Source organism: Enoplosus armatus, chromosome 18 (assembly GCF_043641665.1).
Source record: "Enoplosus armatus isolate fEnoArm2 chromosome 18, fEnoArm2.hap1, whole genome shotgun sequence".
Classification (NCBI taxonomy): domain Eukaryota; kingdom Metazoa; phylum Chordata; class Actinopteri; order Centrarchiformes; family Enoplosidae; genus Enoplosus; species Enoplosus armatus.
The window spans coordinates 18,658,649-18,683,190 of NC_092197.1; the positions used below are offsets into that span (position 1 = coordinate 18,658,649).

General features: G+C 42.3%; 1 protein-coding gene across 1 annotated transcript in view; it reads right to left on the reverse strand.

The window, feature by feature from the left end:
• LOC139301676 (cingulin-like) overlaps positions 1–23,279 on the reverse strand; it is a 50,156-nt gene extending 26,877 nt beyond the window's left edge. Inside the window, exons 1-4 of the mRNA XM_070925118.1 lie at positions 23,184–23,279; positions 22,989–23,033; positions 5,852–5,965; positions 2,731–2,861 (exon numbers count right to left, since the gene is read on the reverse strand). Coding sequence (XP_070781219.1) covers positions 2,731–2,861; positions 5,852–5,965; positions 22,989–23,033; positions 23,184–23,279 — 386 coding nt within the window. The remainder of the gene's footprint in view (positions 1–2,730; positions 2,862–5,851; positions 5,966–22,988; positions 23,034–23,183) is intronic.
• Positions 23,280–24,542: the final 1,263 nt, after the last annotated feature.

Consider the following 24,542-nt stretch of genomic DNA (forward strand, 5'->3'; position numbering starts at 1 on the left):
TAAGCAGATAACAAACAAATGGAAAAAAATTGAAACCAACTGCACCACTAGACAAATGGAAGACGGATAAATCATAGGATCAGGAATGTAGTGAGTTTAAAATAGTATACAATGAAAATAGTGCGATACACTCATTGGTTTTGCAACTGATATTTCATAATTAATATGGAAACAGCCAATCAGTACAAGGCAAGGCAAGATATTCATGAGCCAAATCCGAGTTAGCTGCTTTGTAGGATGGTAATGCTTTACATAAAGCTCTCCCTCCTACACTCCACCTTGCTTGGTGTGAGAAAAGTTTGGTAGGGAAAGACCATTAAGGCTGCTTTAGCTCCACCACGGAGCCATGAAGGTTTGCCACTCGGTTGGGACAAACAGCTGCACAGCACGGGTTTAAGCGGCGCCATTATCTCCTGGACAAAGAAACGGAACTAAAGCGGAGGTTTAAACAAGTTCTTGCTGTTAAAGCTGCTTGATTCCTGTATCTTGTTCAGGTCCACCCAGAGCCACAATTCTGAACATTTAAGAACGGAGATAAAGCGATTCCTCTTTTCTTGCACAAAGCCAGTCTTGGCGCTGACATTACCACATAAGCTTCCCTTAAAACCCCAGTAAAATGAAAGCAGAGTGACGTCTTGTTCCTGTAAGCCAAGTGGATATGAGAAGTGGATATCATGTTGGGCAGGGCAACATGACGGAGCCATGTAACAGTATTTATTAAGAAACTATTCATCCTCTCCTCCTCCTCTCATTAAGCCTTTGATCCGAGCTGTGACAGGAGCTGATCAGTCTTGGCGATGAGAACCAACGGTGCTGAGAAATTAAGAGATTTCCTGGAATATCATCAGATGTGCGTGAGTGTGTGTGTGTGTGTGTGTGTGCGTGCGCAGGTGGGTGTGTGTCTGCTGGCACACCTTGAATTCTGAGATGTGTTTTAGCTTGTCTTGTCTGACAGAAGTGAGACCAGTTGAAGTGTTGTTCTGCCAAACTGCGCGTCATGGCGGGAGTACAGAGAGCGCGAGCGAACAGGGTGAGGCGGCAGCCACCTACCACCATCTGAACATTTACTGTCAACACACCACAAGTGGCAACACATTCGGAAAACTCACCAGCTCACTTTCACTTCCTCACAGTTTATATACATCTTTTCTTTTTTTTTTCTTTTTTTTTTTAACAGTTTCAAACTTTTTAGACACTTTTTTTTACTGTTTTACCAGCCAGCCTGATATATATAAAAAAAGAACATGGCTGTGGCATCTGTGATGACGCACACAGACTTTCTGATTGGTCGTTTATAATCCTGGAGTTCGGCAGCAGTCTGATCCGTTGAGTTGGCATTGGTGACAATACTGACACTGAAGTAAATACATTAAATACAGTTTCAAACAGTCTGCTCCGTTCATTCGCCGTGGTGAGCAACTGTTGATGCATAAAGCTCATGCTGGTACCACGCTACGAGGCTACGACGCTACTCTGCGATACTGGAGGCGAGACGCGTCGTTTTAAATCGGCATGACGCAGGAAAAAAAGGATTGTCAGTTTTGAAGAGTTGCAAAAATTGTCGGAAAGCAACGTTGTTTAGCAGGACGATTTTGGTTTGTGCAGGAAAAAAAAAGAAAAAAAAGACAAAGGCAGGGGAGAAAAGCCTTTTTCCTTGACCTGCCGTTTGGACGCACATGGGACAGGTAATATTACAGGAGGAACCGTGTGTTACATATATTAAACAAGTTGAGCATGACGGTGTGTGTCATTACGAGATTCATGACTCAATTTTCATAAATCCTCTGAACTATCTAGTTAAAATTTGAAAAAAAGCCTGTTATTAGGGAGAAGGAATGACACTGGCATCAGATCAGTACTCAGTACAGTACAACTCATGCTACCAAACGAGGAAACAGGAAAATAAAGATAAAAAAAAGAGATTTGAGCATGGACATTCATTGTTGACTTTTGTGCAGAGTACATGTAACATATTAACGTTAGCTCAAACACACACACAAGGCAACAAATGCATGAAAGAATAATTCACTGTCTTTTCCCGTCTCTCACTGTCTCTCAGTCACACACACACACACACACAGACAGAGGCAGGCAGGCAGGATCCTGTTGTTTTCTCCAGCGGAGCAGAACCTGCTGCTGTTATGAGATATAGTGAAACTCCCACATTCATGTTTCAGCTCTGTGACAAAACCCCGCAAACCGACGCCGGGCTGCCTCCTACTCACTATGTTCAAACGCTACACAACATCGTCCTCCTGATTTCTATGAAGAAGGCGAGTCCAGCTTCCGAAAGAAGAAGTCAAATTGAAACATTTATACTTATTTTTAAGAACATAGAGAATTGAAAAGGTGAAAATAACCAGGATTATGAAAAAAGAGTGGAAACTTGAAAAAAAATATATACTTCTTTGGGGTACATTTTGTCTGTTTGGTGTTTATTTCTATTAGTATTATAGTCAATACCCTGACAGTATTTCCTGTGTACAGAATCAATATTTTGAGAGTCATAGGCTAATTCTTATGACCTAAAACACGTGAACATGTTGACTGTCAAATTTTATGAACAACCTCTTGAGAGTTTCTTTAGTAAATAGGATCATATTTTGTAGTATTTGTAGCAACAGGACACTGAAAATATCCTCTGTGGGGCGAACAGACTAATGCAAAGAAAGGAAGGCTGTGTGTACAGTAGCCTCCTCGTATCAAACACGTAACATGTCGCGGACTCACTGTGTGCGTATGTTGCAGAGCTCCTGCTCTGTCTGTCTCTGCAGTTGCTGGAGGTGAAAGGTCAGCTGCTCACTCAAAATGGCAAACCTCCACAGTCCTCCTCTCCCTTTGTTCTCCTCACACGCCAAGCCCTGATCACGGGAGGAGACGGAGAAGTTACAGGAGCTTTGTGACACACCCTCTGGCAGCCGCTCTGCGTTAACGTGATGCCAATCCGTTAACTAGACGGCCACAGTAACTGTAGCTGCTGTTAAATCTTAGCATCATGCCAGCATACAGTAAGTTGGCGTATTGGCATGTTAACATGAGTGTCTTTGCTAAATGATCGTGAGCAAGCTAACAGTTTGGCTACCACGCGGCACATCACCCAGTTTCCACCTTACACGGAACACTTGTGGCAAGGACTACAACAAACCTTCGTCCTCATCGAACTTATGCTACGCTAGTGGGCTGGCCATTTGCGAACATTACATGGAGGTACGTTAGCATTTGTTTTTCTATAAATCAGGATGTGGGCGTAATGTTCTGAACACTGCCACACATTCATGTCACCCTCAGGATGAATTGTACCAATTGTGGTGACCCCGTGACTTTTCCTCCAGCGCCATCATCAGTTCCAAATGTTTTATTTGTCCAGTACTTGCCTTGTGACCAAATACCTGCAAATTACCCTCAACTGGTGTTTAGTGCTAATTTGCAAAAACTGCCATTCTGAGCATGTTCGATAAACACTGGGTTTACGTTTCATTAGGTTTTGACAGAAGTCGCACACGCTGGACAGGTACAGGTGGAAGAAGAAGAAGTTAAGATACAGAAACTGGCTTTGGCGAAATTCAGGGAGCAAATGTAATGATGTTTCTGCACATGACGACTTTCATTGCTGGGAAATAAGACAGTGCCATTTGTTTAGGCTTGATTTCTAGTTACAGTTCTGTCCCAGAGTTACCAGGGTGAAAGGGAAGACCCTTACACACCTGTTGTGTGCTGACAATAAAAAGACAAAACAGACAAATGCTCTATCAGTCATCTTATAATATTTAGTCTGCAGAGTATTTGATATGAGAATGTACCCATATACCCATATAACAAACCAGCTCTCAGTAGTCTGCTGTCTCTGTTTGTCAGACATAGCAACATGTTGAGTAAAACGATGAATCACCAGCTGAAGGCGGACAGAGTGAGGGTAGACAGACTGATCAGACGGACGGACGAGAGGAAAAACCAAAAGAGACACTCGAGGACATGACGAGGGAGTTGGAGTGGAGTAGGTGACATCTAATCAGGTTGCGAGTCTGAACTCGTCGCGGTGACGGAGTCCTTTAGCGAGCGGCTTGTGGGCTGAGAGGCAACAGACCGATTGAGTCATTCTGGCAGAACACGATGATCGCCCTCCCCTTCGTCTCTCTGTCTGTGTCCATGTGACTCAGTCCGAGAGACAAACTGGCACTATGTTCACACGGCAGCCAAATCTGTTTGTTTAGTCCACATTGAAAACACACATTTTCTAGACTTCGTTCACTCTTAGGTTTTTTTTTCTTCCGATTATTGAAGTCCAAAAAAACTAAATTTGCAATGAGCGCAGAATGTAGTTTTAGATCAATTTAGTTTTTTTCCTCAAACAATTTGCGACCAAGACATTTTCCGGCCAGGACCTTTTGCAGTTGAAAAATAAATCTGGACAAATTATAGAATGGTGACACTGTTTCAAAGCATATCTTTGGCAACTCTGTGCTTCAATTTCTTGTCATTTATCAGCTGATGTATACATTGACACATGCGATTGCAAATTCCTGGTGTGGGCTGTCACTTTGGGCGTGCTGCTTCTCCAGACATCACACTCGTTTCACAAACTGTTTAGAGGCATCAAACACAGGTCACACGACGGAAGTCGCATTAAAACCCACTGACTGGCATTTCAAACGTAGATTTAATTTGACTCTTTTTAAATTATTGTAGGGCTTTTTGAAAAATGACACTTATTGAATACATTGATTTGAGCTGCCTTACTGAACGTGACCTCAGAAGACGTCAACAACGAGGGAAAGGAAAGGGAGAGGGAGAGAGAGAGAGAGAGACAGACAGACAGTGAAAAACAGAAAAGGGACACAGGTTCCCACAGAGAAATGGAGAAAAGACATTACCAATAAAAACAAATCCCTGTATAGACTGTTAGGAGGAATGCAGTTAAGGCAGTATTGAGCAATTAGCCCTGTACCCTCTAGCAAAGAGTCATGTTTTAAAAACATCAACGAAAAAAAGAAATAGTCAGCAAAGACAAAATGACACTTGACGCCTCTGTTACACTGGTGATAATCATCTAACTGTTTTTACTGGAGGCGTCATGTTTCAGATTCCAGTGACGCTGCTCTGAAACTCATTCTGTCTACCTTTTCGGTTCAATTTGTAGAGATTGAACTCATTAAAGAGTAAAGCGTTTCCTTCAAATCTGTCCCGACTGGAAAATGTTACCTTTAGGTCATCATCAAATGCACCATTAAATGGGATTATTTCGTTATATCTGGCACTTGCAGTATGAAGCACCCCTTAATACAGTTCCTATTATCTCATCTTTCCAGTCACACTCCATATTTCTACACCTGTTATTTGTAACATGTGTGACATTGAAATGTAGACGCACCTTTCTGCAAATTGTTTTTTCCATTGCATATCATTTATACGAATAGTAACCGGTACACTGCATTTTCACTCATGCTTACACAAGCTCTACTTTCAATCAATTTGATTGTCTTTGCAGAGATATGCGTTTTCTAATAGCTTAATCATAGTAATAATAATTTTAAAAAATAATAAACTTTTTTCTACATAAAAGGTTACAAAGTGATACTTTGACATTGTTGGTTTGTATGCTTTTATGTTGTTTTTTTTTAAATATATTTTTAGTTAACTGCATTGTTGCCACATTACAACATGTTAATGTATTGCACTTCACTGGTTTGTAGCAGTTAATCAACATAAGAAACGTGTGTATGTTACTACTGTGTACTATACTAATAACGTGATGGAGCTTTCTTGTTTAAAGCGGCTGGCAAGTGCAAAGTAACTTCACGTAAGGGTTTGTACACACTTTATAATGTTTATAATGAGTTGTCGTGTCGTTTACCTCCTGCTCCTCAGTGATGGGGGATTGTAGGATGTGAACTTTGTCTTCTATCAGCTGCCGTAGTTTGCCCAGCGAAGCAGGGAAGTCCTCTCTGTTTCTCTGGAACTCTGAAGGCTTTAAAGAGAGACAGACGGAGAATTAAGGCAACACCCAAATTGGCAAAACAACCTGCTCTGATTCTTTAACAAAGTTTTTCATTGGTGTGGAATGGAGAGAAACAGGACTGATTGGAGACAAAGGCTGAAATGTAGTGAGTCCTGCCCTGCAGACTGAATTATGCTCCTGAGAGGATGCCCTAAATACACAACTTTTTGCAATTAAATCAATTCATTTGGTCTTAAAAATGTAAAAAAAACAAAAAAAAAACCCCAAAGCATTGTGAAAGGCTCCCATCACAAGTTCTGGGAGCCTGAAGTGATCATTTTCAAATGTCTCACTTGGTTTGGCCAACAGTCTAAAAACACAAAGATATTCAATTTCTAATGACAGAAAGCAGAAACAGGCATCAATTCCTCACACTTGAGGAGCTCCACCAGTTAGGACAGATTAAAATAAGAACGGTCAAAATGGAAACCGCAGAGGCCGAGATATCCTGACTTGTATCCCTCGTATAGGTCGAGCTTCAGAAACACTGGGTTCATAATGCAACTTAATATCATCCTTCATCAGGCCTTGTCTGCCACGTCTTTTATACCCCACACTATGTTAATAACATAACATGTATAATCAAATCCAAGATGGGTTACTTTTTTAGACTTTAGAAAGAAGACATTATACAACTGTTTTCACAGGTGGAGGAGGAACGAGTAAACAGACCTACATGTCTAAAATCGGTGGAGTGCCCCTATAAACAACTGAAACGATGAATCGATTATGAACATATTTGTTGATTCATTTTCAATTGACTAATTGATTAATTAATTACTTGTTTCAGCATTAATAATAACAGTAACAATTTACTCATCAATTTACAATGAACTCATGTCCAGACTAGCAGGCAGCGCAGTTTGTCAGGTGCCATGTTCTTTGGAAGGACTGTGTCCTGTAGGAGACATCTGCTTCTACCTGTCTGCGTGTCAGGTGAGTGACAGGAGGCCGAGGGGTCACGTAAAAACATCATCCTCTGCCAGTGTTTCACTGTGATGGATGGCCTAACCTTGCTCTGTGGAAGTCATTGTTCAAATCTTAAGCAGGATGAGTGGCAGCCAATGAGGCAGAAACACGAAGTCTGATATCTGTAATGACTTTGTGCAACAAAAAAAAAAGAAGCACGGAAGTGAAAGTAAAACAAGAAAACTACCTTAATTTACCTTCTTGTTAAAGCAAAATCTCTTCAACATTTTTAAGTTGGTTTCAACAGGTAAATGTGCCCTGTAGTGTAACAGAAACGTTCAGTATTGTTCTGAAGACGAGGATGATACATTTGAGGTGTTGATAACCACAATACAGGTCTGCTTACTGAACAGACCCTCGGCTGGTAGACGCTTCCCACCCACCACTGTTTGAAACCCACCACAGAGAGCCATTGTAAGACTGCGCGGAAGCAGCTCACCCAGGTGGCTCGTATGCATGTTTCCATCTTAAAAAGGAGGAAATCAATCTTCATACATATATAAATGCTACAGATGGACAGCAGGCAATTAATTCCCTTCCTCGCCATGTGAGTGGATGCATTCACGACGTGAGTGGGCCGGGTGTTCGTGACACAGTGAGTCTGTGTTGTCTGATTAAATGCAATCAAAACAAGTCCATTGTGTTTTAATCCCTCTGGGAAAAAGTCTCAATATACAGTATTTAAGTAGCATGTGACATGCAGGTGACCCGACAAAAGTCCTCTCTTTTCAAAAAATCTCATTATGAAGACAGTGCCTGGTGAATGTGAGGTGTTATAATTCTCTCCTAGCTACTGTCCAACCCCGTCTCCTTTAAATTATGTTTACATACTGCTAATTTGTTATCCGAAATACATATCCCAGCAAAACGTAATTGGGAAAACAAATTAGTAGCATATAAATATCATTTCTAGGAGACAAGTTTGTACTGTCAGAATAACATAACCTGACACAAATGCCGCTATCTGTATCATGACTTCACCAATTTTCTAAATGTTGGTAACCAAACAAACATCCCAGCTCGACAAAAGTAACAGAAGCTTGTGGAGCAGAGGCTGGCCCGGACGCCACGACATGTACTCATGTCTACGGTGTGTAAATAGACCATAGCTGGGCTAATTGTTTTACCACTAATCTGTAAATACCAATTCTTTAAAAAAAAAGGAAAATATTGTTTTTGTGTTTTTTTAAACACTGAGACTTAAAAAAAGACCAACTTAACCAACGTTAAGTGTTGTCCAAATTACCAAAACAAGCCAAGTTAAACATCCCGATACTTTGCTATTAAAAAAGGCTAACTGTAGCTACTTGTCTAAGGTTTTAGCCGTAGCTAAATGTTCCTATATTAACTCTATAAGGCCAACTTTAGACAGTTCTCTGACTAAGGCTTTAATAAGATCAACTATAGCTGGGTTTCCCCTTACTGAGGCTTTAAGACAAGAAAATATACCAAACTATCCCAATACTAAGGCCTTAAAAGGGCTAAAGCTAGCAAACTTTTAGAATTAAGCTAGCTAAAAAGACCAACCGCAGCTAACTCTCTCAGAGCTGAGGCTTTCAACGTCAGAAATTAGCTAACTGTTACAATACCAAGACTTTAAAAAAGGCAAACTTTACATCGGTGTCACGAGGCTACTGTTTCCATCTTGTCGGGCTGTGTGACGTATGTCGTGTGTGCTAGAGATGTCAACTAATGTGTGTCGCGCCAAAGACTTTTGAAACGAAAGAAAAAAAGTATTTTCAGCTAAGTCACCCAATATTTAACATTGGGCTTTAACCAGTTACTTGCTATCCTAAATCATTCCAAATGATTCAATTAGTTAAACCCTAGTTTAAAAGCCTTTAAGCCTAGTAAAGCCTCACACAGACCAAGTTGAACAAACTGCTTCAATGCTAAGACTTTAGACAATACTCAATACTGAAATACTCACGGCAGCACTTGGAGAGAGAGAAGTGTTCATGATGACAGACCAAACTAATTTCACCTCACTGAGCCCAGACCACAGGGGGTGTCTGTGTGTGTGTGTGTGTGTGTGTGTGTGTGTTAGTGGGTGGGCTGCACTACTGTGTACATGGAGATGACCCTAACTACAACCTCCACACTGACCAGGATGGACAAGCAGAGAGAGAGAGAGAATGTGAGTGTTAGTTAATATCCCACCAGAGTTTGTCAGGGTTTCTGTGCCTGATTGATCTGTTTACTCAACCTCTCATTTGTGTGTGTGTGTGTGTGTGTGTGTGTGTGTGTGTGCGTGCGTGTGTGTGTGCGCATGTCAATGTGCAGGAAATGAAAAAAAAAAAGTGAATGAAGGGAGGAGTCCTAGCTTGCTTAAATTTGATTTGTTCAACAACAACAAAAACAGCTTCGACTACACGGACCAAACTGAACCAAGCTGAACAACAAAACTAAAGAGAACAGGACCAACTCAATATGGGGACAAAGAATGTGTCTCGACTCCAGAACTACATTCACACTGGAAATTAAAAGTGAAAGTGAAAATTCAAACTCTAAATTTACTAAATAAACTAAATCTACATGTATTAAATCAATAATAATCAATCAATAATTGTCCAATTTTAAGGCTTTAAAAAGATCATCTTTGGCTATTACTGTCCCAAAACAAAATAGGAAACTCAATATAAACAGTCACAAAATCACAAAAAGCATGATCTTAACAGAATGGGAAGTCAGCCATCAAGTCCGGTCAAGTCAGCGCTAAGAAAAAATATACCTAAAGGTTGGATCACAGTCCTCACCCCCCTACACCCACCCAATTTGGATGAGCCCTAATTTTCACCCCAGGGTGTGTCTGGGTGGGGCCTGATGATTGTGGCAGGCCACCAAGTCAGACACACCTTGATAAGCAGGCAGGTATGAGGAGGGCGGGGCCTCCCTGCATGTCTGCAGCTCTCTCTCTCTCTCTCTCTCTCGCTCTCTCTCCCTTTTTGTTGACTTTGTTCTTTTCAGGGCCTTGTTTCTGTCTCTCTATCGCACACACACACACACACACACACACACACACACACACACACACACACAGACGATTTTATGTAACAAGATTAAATGTCTAAAGCCTCGCCAGATGCTGCGATGAACAAACAACACGCTGTTGATGTAGCTATTCTTAGAGCCTTACCAGTGGTGGAGCTAAAACTGGAAAGTTAGTCCCGTCCCGAGGGGTGATGTTGAAATTATTACTAATACTTATTCGTATTAGGATGAAAATCCATGAATCGAAATTGAAGGAAATTAACTTACTGTAGATTGGAGCATTGGGCATGGCCATTCTGTAAAGTGTATGACAATATTCAAAATCAGTTCTTTGGGGCAACACTTGACGCTGAACAAGCTGAACATCCCAGACACGTTGTTCTGGCTAATGTGTCAGCGAGCGGCCACTTCAACATCCAGCAGACACAGCGCAACACTATCCTTCCATCTGGAGTCCGATAAGTGTACAGTCAGTTTGCTAAAAAAAAAAACAGGCAGATGAGACTGAACCGTACAGTAACGGTGCTGTAAAACCAAAACTATGTGCTAACAGAGGCTAAAAGGAGGTGGCGATAACTCTCTGTGGGTTGGTTACTAGGAGTTACTCCTTTCACACTACACAGGCTCATTTGACCAATTTTTTCATAAGAAAATATTGATTAGTTCTGCTTTAATAGGAGTGCGGCTTTTTAATATTCTAAGTAACATATAGTCGTGATCATGGTGAGGAAGAAGCCAGATGGCTTTATTTCCGTGACCATGAAACTTTCCACAAAATTGACTTAATGAGGGAAGGGCTTTTACCTCCACCAGTATTTCAATCAAATATCTACCTCAGTAAAAGTAAAATTATGCCGATGAGAGAGTTGCTATCCCTTCCTGACGAACTCTGGCGGCAGCTCAGAGGAGCGTCCCATTCTTTTCAGATGAGACACTGCAGACTCTCCCTGTTTGTACAAATAATACCACGCAGTCAGGTGAGGTTGCCTCTCCACCCGCAGGAAGCTATGAATCACTCTACCATCTTCAGTCATTTACATAGTCTGTCTTCACTCTGTATATCCGTATTATCTGATTGCGTTTTTTTCTTCACCCAGAAATACAAGAGTGCAGGTTGTTTTGTGAAACCAGACTCTTTTTCCATTGTTTATATATATATATATTTAAATCCCAGTCCACTATTCTTTAGCTTATTGTCTATTCATATGTATTTACACTATTTTATAGGCATGTATTCATATATGCAGCCCCCCCGCTAAAAAAAAAGAGAAATGGGCAAAAATGTATCTAAAAATATATTTTTTTAAACTGTTAAATCCAAAAAAAAGTATAATACATTTAAAAAAAAAAAAAAAGTCTGTGGACCTGCACTGTCATGATGCCGACACATGTCATTACTCTGCCAACAAATCTGCGTGTGGCGGAGTACGCCACGGACCTTTTTCCGACCCAACATGCCTTGCTCATGACTCACAGATGTGGCATGTCAACCTTGTGGCATGGCCGGTGCACTTTGAACCGGCAGCGGCTTTAAGCGAGCAGCAGGCGACGCCCTGCAGGCTCGTTTGCGGACCAGGAATGTTTCATCATGATGGAAACAACTTTTAACTACTCCTCTGACTCCTCTGATGCTGTAAGAAGTGGTGTGAATTTGCACAAATTTTCCACTTCGTGCAAGATCAAAAGTACACACATATAAGCAGGGGTGTCCACACATTTTTGGCCACATAGTGTATTTGGTCTCTTCGGGAACGCTGAGATCTGCACTAGAATTTGAAATGAAATGCTGTTTACATGAGTTTGTACAAATGAACCCAATGTTTACAGGGCAGGGTTGTCCTAATCCAAACTGGACTGGCATGCAGCTCTCTCTCTCTCTCTCTCCCAGTATAACCACACCAACTATATAAAACAGTAGAACCAGTTAGGTGAATAAGCAACATATCACCTCTCCTGTATTTGCTCTCTCCCTCTTGTCTCCTCCCCTGTTAATTGAAGCAGAGCTGAACCAGTTCCTCTGTATTTAACAATTACACAAGTTTAAGATCACATCCCTCCCACTCTCTCCACTATCATTAGCCGCATTAGACAGAACAAAACGGCCAGTTTCGGAGGCCTCTGTGTTTCTTAAAAAGCCCTCACACAGAAAATGTGTTGAATTGTCTACGCCATGTTCTGCTGTCCTGCATCACTTTCTAAATTGCCTTCCCCTTTTCATTACAGGGAGAAGGGAGCATTTGTGCATCCAGAGAGAAGGTGAAAGTGAAAGGAGAATCAATTTGGCACCGAAGTGCAGATCACAGCCAAAGTTGCAGAGAAATTGATTCTCAGGATTTTCATTTCTAATGGCACCCTCAAGTATGGAAGGTGAACTGTGCCAACATTTTGTCCTCGTCATAGACGTGGCAACTTGTTTGATAATGACCCACGTTCTGGTAACATCACTTTGTCCCTCTCGCACCATGACTAATGGCATGTTTTCACTGCATACAGGTTTCACCCCAAGTTATTTTAGGGTTTGGCACAACACAGCTCCCACCACCACCACCACCACCACCACCACCCAACCATACACAGGTGTGCAGGGCTGGGTTTGCAAGCTACTTACAATGAGCTCCTCCCAAAGACTCACTCAAAACTAGAATTGCTGCCCCGCAGTTGTATGCCTCTGCCAACCAGTCAGTTTACATCGCTGTCTGTCCAGACTCTTATAATATGAAGACTTAGAAGGAATTGAAGAAAAAGGTATAAAGTGTATTTTATCATTGACTTTTGACCTCGAAGTCAAAAGTGTCACCTATTCAGTGTCCGACCAACTGTGCAATATGGTCACAATCTTCTGCTCTTGAATTATGGTGTTGAATATGATGTGATAGTGAAGTTGAACTTTGACCTTTTTTGGTCATGATTACTGCATTTCTTATGGCCAAAAATGTGTTCGCCAAGGTCACAGCGACCTTTGAGTCAAAAGCGTCAGCAATTTATTGTCCGACCAACTGTGAAATATGGTCATCAATTCTTTTGAGTTTTGGACAGTTGAGCCAAATTTACAGAAATTCCTTCGAGACATTCCAGAGATATCGCGTTCACAAGGACGGGACGGACAACATGAAAACATGACTCCTAAAGCCACGGCTGAAGATAAAAGTCAGCTGTCATTTTTCAGACAGACAGGAAGAAGGTAGGCGGGCAGAATAACACGAGGACTGATCAGGTAAAAGGGGACGACCAAACATGCAGAATAAAGTAAAATAGATATTAAAGCAGACAGGAATACGGTCACGTACTGTTGAGCTGCATGATTACGGCCAAAACGTGGCCAAGCATGCTACTGAACGCACAATCGTCCACACTGTCCTCACCAGAAAAAGTACAGCATTGGCCATTGTCAACGTAATCTGGTCTCGAGAATCAATGTTCCGTTTGTCAAGTGGGTTGTTCAATCTCAAACATGTTCACCGATATTCAGATTGCTATATTATAACAACTGTTCATGCGTCTTTGGCAAAAATGTGTTTAACTGCTTTAACACCACTAAGAGAAACTACAATACCACTTCGAATTAATGAATCTATATGCTCTGAAATTAGGCAGTCTTGTCTAAAGCAAAATGTAAAATAAAAAAAAGTTTACTTAACGGCAGAAGAAAACAGCATGATGATTATAATAATTTCAATAATTCTCCAGCCCTAATATATACAAAAAGTAGGTGTGTGTGTGCATGTCGACAGACTTTCAAACTCTTTCACTTTCTCATCTTTTAGTTCACTTCCATAACTAGAACGTCGACAAAAACAACAACAACAACAACAACAACAACAACATCTACTCTCCAAGCACTGCAGCACCCACCCAGCACCCACCCAGCCTGCACCCACTCGGCCCTCCGACGAGGCTTAATGGGTAATAAGCACTGGGTGACCACAGTCTTGGAGTCAAGCCAATTTTCCCAGATGCCAAATTGAAGCCTGGAGGTACTGCATAATGCAAAACAACACTCATTAAAATTTGGAGGAAAAAACAAGGAGCTATAAAATGCAAAAACGCACTAAGATGCATTTCAGGAGTAGCTCGGTGGCAGTTTTTAAATGACTGAGATGAATAATTAGGACTCTCAGGCGTCCATTAGCAGGAGAAATTACAAGATGTAGGAAATGGGCTCCAAAACACACTCACGACCCGAAAACCTAAACCGCTTGGCCTGAACATTATGTTAAGGTGGGAAAAGGCTGATGAAATGGAATTAAAAGGCAAAAAAAAATAAAAATAATAAAAGTGAGGCTTTCAGTGCAGAAACATATTGAGAAGCATTCTGATGAGTTCAGTGAGACTACGGGTCAGTTTGGAAAAGAGAATTCAAGACAAAAAATAGATAGCGCCATGGCAGAAATGTGACACAATAAAACGAAAGACGACTGCGTTCAATTGGCACCATTACCCTGTGTTATACTGCATATATATATATATATATATATATATATATATATATATATATATATATAACAGACGTTAAGATCATTTCAAAACCCCACACAACAACAAGTGTTGTGTTGAGTCCTGTAGGCAAGAATGATCACTATCATTCGTACACCAAAAGAGAAAAGGAACATCCATCAAAAACTGTTTTCTTTGATAATTTGTACTGCACCGTACAAGTGAGGTGAACTGGGACTCCGCACTGGATGAACTGGTATATTAAACAATTGTCACTACTGGCATACCATTACTATCACTAGCTTTTCTTTTCTCCTGATGGGTCCCAATTCCAGAGGTAAAAAGCAAACATTCAAATGTTTTTACATTTGAAACAATGGGCAGTGACAGGATCACATGGCAAAGTATTTCAATCTTTAGACACGACAAACCGTATGATTTTTTTTTTTTGTCTCCCGATGATGGATTTGGTCCAACAGTGGGAATAGTTTAAGTTTTGGTAAATACGCTTATCTGCTTTCTTGCAGAGGGTTCTGGAAGATTGTTACCCCTCTCATGTCTGTGTCTAGATACGCCTAGCGTAAAGACTGGAAGTAGGGTTTAACAAACCAGATATGAAGTGTTAAACAGATAAATTAAGTCATTTTGGACGGGGCCACACTAGCCACCTCCCCCTGCTTCCAGTCTTTGTGCTAAGCAATGCTAACCGCCTGAAGGCTCTGGCTTCCTATTTAGCATTCAGACATGTAAGAGGTATTGATCTGGAGTGTTTCTTACAAGCCATTCAATAATCAGAAGCCCCTCAACCTTATTTTGTTTCTGATAATCGCCACCAGATGTGGTGGGATCATCATGGGTATTCTGGGAGGCGTGAATGTCTCTGCGCCTTCAGTCATATGGCGAGAATACTTTCAATTTAGATCACATGCAGGGGGTTCTATAAAGTACCATAAATCTGCAAAGTTCAATGCATTCCAGGAGTTGTTTCATGTAGACACGCTCCTGCTTCTGATTTGGAAAAGTTTATAAGCAACAGCCTCTCTCATGGACTTTTTCCTTCACCTTCATTTCAGTGGAGCTTTAAAATACCACTGTGTTCGCTCAGGTTATGAGAGATCTTATCTGGGGCTTCATTTATCAGTTAAATCAACTACAGAAACTCATTTACAGAGGGTTAAAAGGGGTTTCGACTCCACTGTGATTTGTGCAGAAGATGCTGCATTTCAGCCCTCCTGAGATCAGAGCTGATCAACTATAAATCCCTGGAATCCATTTCTGGACATTTGTCTCCTGTGATGATTATGACACACCATGTGATCGGAGCTGACAGAGTGTCTACTTAGATCCACCAGAGATCCACACATACACACCTAAAGCCCATGGCAATACAACAACCCCACTCAGGTGTCAGATGTAGTGGACCTGTAATGTGTGTTACAATTGAAATGAAGTGTTTATTTAGTGTCCACTTTTGTCGCCAAGGTGCCCTGGAGATCATCAAGATGTCAATCAAACCTAGTGGGCGGGACTGCACTGTTCCTGCTCTCTCTTTGGGTGTTCAATTCAGTTTGGGCCTCTGTCATCACGACCGGACACTTCTTGTTGATTCCAAACAAACTGTAAATGTAAAATGCATCCCTTGCGCTGCTGAGGAGCTCTGCACGGACCCACAGGTGAGTGGTCCCAGGGCCCTTTTTTTTGGCTAATAATGCGAACCAACCGATATATACGAAAGCTGACCTGAAAGCTCACAGTCATGAGAGGAACGTGGTGAAATCTGCGGTCCCGGATCACACCGCGAGACACGCCCACAGCCTGCTGATTTACAGCTTTGCTGTCTTGCTTAATTAAATTGGAATTAAGTGAGATGTTGCATTTCCCAAACATGGGAGCAGCGCAAATGGATGATGCAAGCTGATGCCCTGCCTCTACTTGCATTTTTATATTTCCTACTCACATCTTAGTGCTACTGTTTATTCATCACTTTGACACAGACTGTGATTTTATTGGACTCACACACCTCGCCTCACATAGTGTGTCATGCAGTGAACCTGTAGGAATGCTACTATTGTACAGTATGTAAAACAAAGTGATGCCTATTTGTGAAACCTCATTCCAGGTTGAATCTGTCTGTGAGCTCCAACAAGCTACTTCTAGGAAGTCAAAAGCTGTTTATTGGACCAGACATACCAACATCCTCCGTCCCTCCTTGCATAAATAACTGGTACTTAAATGACATAATAGAAGTATGCAATGTTACCATTCCGAACAATTTTGCGTGTGTGTCAGCCTACCATTCGAGGCTCACACCCTCATTCCGAACATACCTGCCACCTCCATCCACCTTCATACTTTTCCATGATTCACTGCTGAGTTGCAGTTTGTGACATGATGTCTCATTCAGCTACAATCCTCTTTACCTGTGGCCAATAATTTAACCGACAAGTGCAATGCTAGCTGCAACGGATCATCTTCTGCACATCAAGTGACCCACATAGCGCTTTGGACGTCTACTGTGTTGAGTGACGGCAGCCTTCATGCTAACACCTTACCATTCAGGACGTTGAGTGATACTGCACAGTAACACCCTCTCTGTGAAATGACTGACACTCAGCCTTTCTCAGATGAAAGAATAAACACTTCAGTGCTTCATGCTAACAATTTGACACTCAGCGATTAGTATGATTCTGTTCTCAAAAACAAACAGTTTAGCAGGTAAGTTGACAGGAGCTCCATTAACACTTCAGCATTCGTGGCAAGCTTTATGCTAACAATATAGCATTCACTGTGTTGAGTTACAGCAAGCTCCAACTGACAATTTCCTTCACCATGTTGCTTCAGAGCGAGCTCGCTAACCATTTATCGCTCACTGTTCTGATTTATAGCGAGCTCCAAGCTAACAATTTGGCATCCACTGTGATAACAAGCTCTACAATGCTAACACTTTAGCTTACACTTTGACAGCAAGCTCTACAATGCTAACACTTTAGCTTACACTTTGACAGCAAGCTCTACAATGCTAACACTTTAGCTTACACTTTGATAGCAAGCTCTACAATGCTAACACTTGAGCTTACACTTTGATAGCAAGCTCTACTTGCTAACACTTTAGCAGCAAGCTCTACAATGCTAACACTTTAGCTTACGCAGCGTTACTATGTCTGTTAAACTAAGGCTATTTCCTCACTTGTTATTCTAATATCTTTGATTGTATTTCTACACAGAAAATATGCATTTTGAGCAAAACTGTTCACCTAAATTGGTGCGTGCGCCATTAGTAGTACAGTTAGTTTAAAGTCATTTGCGCTAAATGTATTCAGTTGCATTTTGTTACTGCCGGCGAGCTGATAATCTACAAGCAAAGCAACCAAAAAAAAAAAAAGACTGACTTCGACAATTGTCCCTGTGCAGAATAAAACAGTAGATTGGTGTCAGAGTTGTACCGCAGAGCACAGTGACTAATGAAGCGCACAGAGAGGCTTTTTTTTTTTTTTTTTTTTTTTTTAGGTTTATGGGAACTTTCTCCTGCTATGAATTCCATTGCGTTAATGATTGATGGGCACCAGATGCCACCTCGGGGTGTTCCTCATACCAGACGTCTTGACATTTGTATTATAATAGAAATGAATGTGGCACACAATGGACGACTTGTTCAGAAGAACTTTGGGCTACATACTTTTACAGGCAGACTGAGTGAATGAGACACGCCTCGCCCCCCCCCCCCCCCCCCGACCAATGAAACCCCCACTGGATTTGATCTGCTGCAAACTACCGACCTATGTATCCATTGAACCAGCTATAGGGATGAAGCACTGAAATTGAGGTCAGGGTGATATTATTCTTAATTTACGTGACTATTTTATCAATTAAAGATTTAGATCACTCAATGCCTCTTAAGGACTTTATTTTATTTTTTTTGTGTTATTACAAATGATGTGAAACTTAATACCTAATTTTTGAAGATTTAGGATTTCCATTCATAATTTTTTTCAGATTTCAACTAACAAGAGGGATTTTAGAACATATAATTATTTTTGGGACAAGATGTTTTACTGTGATGTTTCTCCTCGGGCCGAGTTCCATTACTGAGCTCCACAAACAGCTCAGATCTAATGGCTTTCACGGGATACGCATCTACTGTATGTTTCGGGACGTGTGTGATCACTTCTGCAAACATGAAAGCAACAGAATGAAGAGAATGAAGGCAAACACAGATATACGTTTCACCTTTTAAGCCCTCCTGACAGCTGACGGGCAGACAACACCCTGAACAAAAACTCATCACGCAGCAGTGGAAGTACACTGCACACATGAGAAAACACGCTTGTTCTTGTGCCATTGTGAGAAAACTTCGTTGACCTGCACACAATTTTGATCCCTTGAAGTACTAACCGCTCCTCTCTCTGGGTAATGGTTCATATCACCAGATCAAAGTCGAAGCATTCACATGGAACATACAGGAAAAAAATGTCAAGATTTTAAATCTCTTTTTTCCTACAAACTATCAAGGAATGACACTAAATGTATGACAAGTTTAGTGTGAACAGATTCAGATATGCTTAAGGTATATCTAAGATATGTATGTAACAGTATCGGCCCCGTTTCTGAAATGCCACAAAAGATAAAAGTATGTGTATGTCTGTCTGAAAATACATATACTGTAGGCTATGTGTACTGTACTCCAACTCGTTGATGAGGCAAGTCCCAACCTTTCACCACAGTTTTGACATCAAGTGTGTGCGTTGAAGCCAAGTCTGAGATCCTCACCCCTAGTTTTATGACATAGCTAAATGCTAAGGTAATGGAGGTTTCGGTGAATGGGAGTACACACACACACACACACACACACACACACACACACACATGCACGCACAAAAGACAGGTATCTGTAGGAAGGGAAGCAAGTTTTCCAAAAACATTGACATCATCTATTATCTCATTGCTTATTAACGTCTCTCTCTCTCTCTCTCACACACACAGACAGACAGACAGACGGACAGACAGGTACTGAACTTATTAGGACCTTCACTGACGTATCCTAACAAATTCCCTAACACCTAGCCCTTGGCCCATCCCCAGTTGAGCCTGTCTCATCCACTGTGTGGGAAACTGTCCTGGATGCTTCACAGTGACGAGCTTAAGGAGGCGACTGTGTGCTGCACTGTGGGGACAGAGGTGGGGACATTTGGCCACCTTAGAATCTTCATTTTGAGGGTTATATTACAGTCCGTGATGCTACAGTAACTTCCTGATCAAGTAGCTGCTGATTGGACAGCATTGTAGATGGTTCTTAGCAACCAGCCTCTAGTACCACATTTAGTACCACACCATCAAAGTATGTAAGTATCGATTTGGCAACAGTACTGAAACTCAATGGTGTCGGCAGTTGATTTGTACAGTTGTTCATTGTCAGGTCAGTAGAAGGCAGGAAACCCCGGTGGGTTTTTTAACATGTCTCTACTTCTGGACTCCTTCTTGGCAAGTGTGTGTGAGAGGTGAGGAGGTGAGAAGGTGAGAGAGAGAGAGACAGAGACAGAGAGAGAGAGAGACAGAGTACGTGGGGTGGGTGTGTGCTGGGCAAAACTGTGAAAGAGTACAGAACAGTTTTCTTGTTGGTCTGGTTGGTTAACTGGGCTGGAGTCAAGGGAAAGAATGCAGTCCCATTAAAGCACATTAAAAGAGAGAGAGAGGGAGAGAGAGAGAGAGGGAGGGAGGGAGGGAGAGAGACTATGGGTGTGTGTCAGTGTAAGCTGGATGAAGATAAGACATAAATTGTTGTTCCCAATATCACAAACTCAAATCAAAAAGATGCATAAAACGCTCCACAAAATACTCTCAACTTTGGTCGGCGAAAAGGGAAGTCAAATGAAAAGCGAAAAAGAGGAAAGCAAAAGAGAAAGAAAGAGAGAATATACAGTGGAGACGAGAGAAAGGGAAAGTGTGACTCTAGAGAGATGTGACAGAGCACGGAGATAAGGAGAAAGTGAGAGGGAAAGGGGGAGATAGAGACAGTTAGAGCAGAAAGAAAGATGGACAGTGAGATAAAGGGGGGGGGGGGGGGGGGGGGGGGGTATCGAAAGAGACAGACAGAAGAGAGCCATCGGCAGAGAGTCAGAGATGCTAACAGCTGATACCAGGTCGGGCTTTCAGCATTCCTCGGCCTGAAACACTTCTACACGCATGACCGACCCCTCCGTCGGCTTTGAGGTCGGCGAGACAACAGCATCACAACATGCCTGTCCACCTGACACACACCTCCACCAGTCCATTTAACTGTTTTCAGCTACAGTATTTGACTGACTGACTGTATAAGGTGTTTTCCCTGCTAACGCTACAGCACGAGGCTAGCCCTTTCTACGCGCATCCGATTTGGAGCGCATTCAAATGAAACTTTGGTTTCAGGGGTGAAGACACCAGTTAAGTGTGTGTGTGTGTGTGTGTGTGTGTGTGTGTGCGTGTGTGTGTTGAAGGCCAAAGAAAGAGACACATTTTCGAACTCATTTGCTATAAAGTGGCTCGCTAGCCCCGCTGTTCTGGAAGCTAGCTGTTAAGCTAGCAAAATTAGCTACTCAAGCAACTAGCTTGCTAGCTCGTCCAACTCAAAACAAAGCACATTTAAAGCTGCATTAATATATATTTTTTGGCCACATGGGAGTTAAAATAACTGTTTCGGCTAACGCGTTAGCAAACAGTTCCCTAGTTACCCCTCAACAACATTATTCTCACAATGGAGCCATGTTTGTGTCCACCTGATGAGCTTAAGTCCAATATTCACTTCCCCTAAAGCTCTGGTTTGGTCTAAACTAGCTCTCCTGGCAAAATATCTGGTTTGTTAGTTGCTAGATGTCCCACTTCCTTCCTTTTCTTTTTCTAAATGTGGCGTAAAAAAAACTACAAGCTAAAAGAAGCTAAAGGCCTCCTCTGTAGTAAGTTGGTGATCATTCCCGAGTGACCCCCTCTCGATATCTGATAAGAATCTGATCGATTTGACAACAGTTCCACCAGTTCACGTCACGGTCGGACTGGAAACCACATCACAAGTTTTCATCTTCACCGCTCACTGTGTCAAACAGCGTTAGCCAAAACAAAGCCCTCAGCCTTCTGCAGCATGTGAACGTAGCATAACATTTAGAAGTCTGACGAAACTTCAAATTAAAATCACCCAAATACAGCTACAGGTTGAGAACATAACCGCTTACATTACGGAACGATTACCCAAACACATGGCGGCGGGCATGGACACGTGGTCCGGCCCGGTTAGTGTTATTATTGTTGTCATTCAATAACCAATTACTGACGGTGCAAGTGACATTAGCGCCCTCCGCCCAGGCGATATAAAGATAGCGTCTCCTTTCTGCAGCTCTGTTATCGGAGCGCAGTGCAGAGTACAGTCAGACTCGACCTTTGCTTGAGCACTGAGAGAAAACACAAAACTATATATTTCACCACCGGTGACGAATGGGAGTTTCCTAGTCTACTGGCTGTCTACTGTTTTTAATTGCCACAAGTTTAAAGCTAAAGTAATGCTGAGTGGAAACAAAACTGGGCAACAATGACCAGACAATACAACACATTTCTTATTTCATATTTCTACGCTGCTTTAACGGCAAGTTTATTTTGTTTTTTTAATGGCATTTTTTATTTTTCTCTCCTCCTGTAAAAGGTTACCATAATGATTTTCCCCCATGGTGACTGATAGAGAATTTGCCATGACAGCCATGACTGATAGTTGACCATGTCACTCCAGTTTCTGTGCGGGCCAGGTCCAAGTTCCCCCCCGCGCCAAAACCCGATTTTCCCGATGAACCTGGCTTTGTGCGCGGGGGTCACTGTCGTGTTGGAACGGTGATAGAGGGGGCCTTCCCCTAATCGCCCCACTGCTGTCTAAAACATCATTGCATGCTGTAGCATTAAAAGGGGGTCCAAACTGCGGACAGACGCAGACGTGGACAGGGCCAAACACATAGTTAGTTCACACTGACTTTGTTATCTTCTGTGTACTGACATCACGAGAGATTCACAGCCCTTGGTAACTGTCAGTGTTAAGAACTTAAGCTAAGTTCTGCCAGCGGTTACCAAACCACACACACAATTGTGTTTCACCAAAGCCTACAAATGAAACAAATCCATAACCTGTGATACGGGGGCCTCTTTTGGTTTTAAGGAATCAAAAGCCTCAAAATGGGTTGGCAACTACTGACTTGATCTACCTGAACTGTATTGTTATATACTGTTTTATCATTCTTTTTCCACATTAAATGGTACTTTTTTTGCATTGGCTTTGTCAGAGGGAACTGACACTTACAGCTCAGACAGATGTGACTGACCTTGTGGCACTGAGATCCAAGTCTGAAGCTACAAGCAGTTCCTGTGATTGACCCCTCCCCCCCCCCCCCCCCCCCCCCCCCCCCCCCCGCAGGTGTCCGCTCGACTTTACGCTACTTCTCTCACAGTCACTCTCCGCTCCGGCACCTCAAACCGTGCCGTGACCTCGACGAAGTAACCGAGAGCAACAACAACAACAACAACAACAACAACAGCAAGCCGCAGTTCGCGTTAAAACCCCAACAGTAGCCCCGGTGAGTCGTCAGCCTCTTACCTGTCGACGATCCCTCCGCGGTGCTCCGTTTTTCCGACTGACAGGCTGCAGAGTTGTGGCTGACAGCAGGTTTGACTTGAGGGGCGGGTCCCGGGGGTGGGGGGGGGGGGGGCGGGGGGGTGGGGCTACACCTGCCGCACGCCCGGAGACGTGCGTAATGACGCTGACGTACGCGGTATATAGTCGCCCCTTTACCTGGCGGGGCGAGCCGGAGGGGAAGGAGTCCCGCTGTGTGGCGGAAGTGAGGGAGAGAGTTGGAGGCGGCATGTGGAGCTCTCTCTCCCTCGCCATGTTTGGAGCTCTGGTGCGCCGGTCTCTCGCCCGAATGCAACTATTGCAGCTATTTCAGGAATGTTCGCCTGCCCTCCGGGTGGTGTTGGTTTCCATCAGCGGTCCTTTTTTATTGAAGCTGAATCATTCTCTGATGGCTTGTCTTCCTGTTCTCTGATGAAGTTATCTGTCTGTCTGTCTGTCTGTCTGTCTGCCAGTGTGTGTATATTCAGGTCTGGTGGAAATACAGCAAAAAAAAAAAAAAAAAAAAGAAGAAAGAAAATAGGATTACCCTTTTGTGTGTTTTGCACAAGAGGCCATTTAAAGAAATGTGAATAATTAAAGGAACCTGAACACTGAACACACACAGTATCCAAATTCAGCAAGAAAAATGGACAATACATGCATTTGCAAAGTAGCAAAGAAATTAGAGGGGGAGAAATGTTTTTTTCCCTCATTATGTATATTGATTTCTATAATATAATAATATGATATATATAAGATATAATATCTATAATATGATCCCTATAACTTCCGACTGGCAGCCTTGTTGACATATCCATACTGACGTATCATGCCTGGAAAGCAAACGAACTCACTGACTAAATTACGTAAGTAAAAGTAACAAATAAATAATAATAAAAAAAAAAACAATAAGTCGGTCCAGTCCGTCCGCCACTTTTCAGATTGAAATATCTCCACAGCTACTGGATGGATTGCAGTGACATTCGTGAATTGTAATAACATCGGCGATCCGCTGACTTTTCATCTGGCATAAATGAATTAATAATAAGTAGTAAGCAATACTTTTGTTTATGACCCAATACCTGTGTATAAAAAAAAAACATCAGCTTCAGCTCTCCTTTGTGCTCAGTGCTAATTAGCTAATGAACATGCAAATGTTTCAGTGCCAAAGTTTCCCTTTTCAGTTCCGGTTTTGTTTCCAATGCCAGATCTTAAAGTCACTGGCTCCTGGCTCCACAGCAAACACGCAAAACTGCGACGTGTTAGCGTGTAGCTCAAAGCGCCACTGTACTTGTTGTGGTCACTGCTGTGGGTTTCCCCCCCCCCACAAAACGTTCAGGTGACTCTTTACGAATTCACATCAAAATAATCGGTGAATATGCAAATATTGCTCCGTGTCACACTTTTGTAGGTTGCATGTTGGACCGTGATTGGCTTCCAAACTAGTTGTGATGTCACCAAATGATACTTGTACGGTCATGCCTTGAACTGATGTTTGAGGTGAGCACAGAGAAGCCCCCCCCCCCCCCCCCGCCTTCA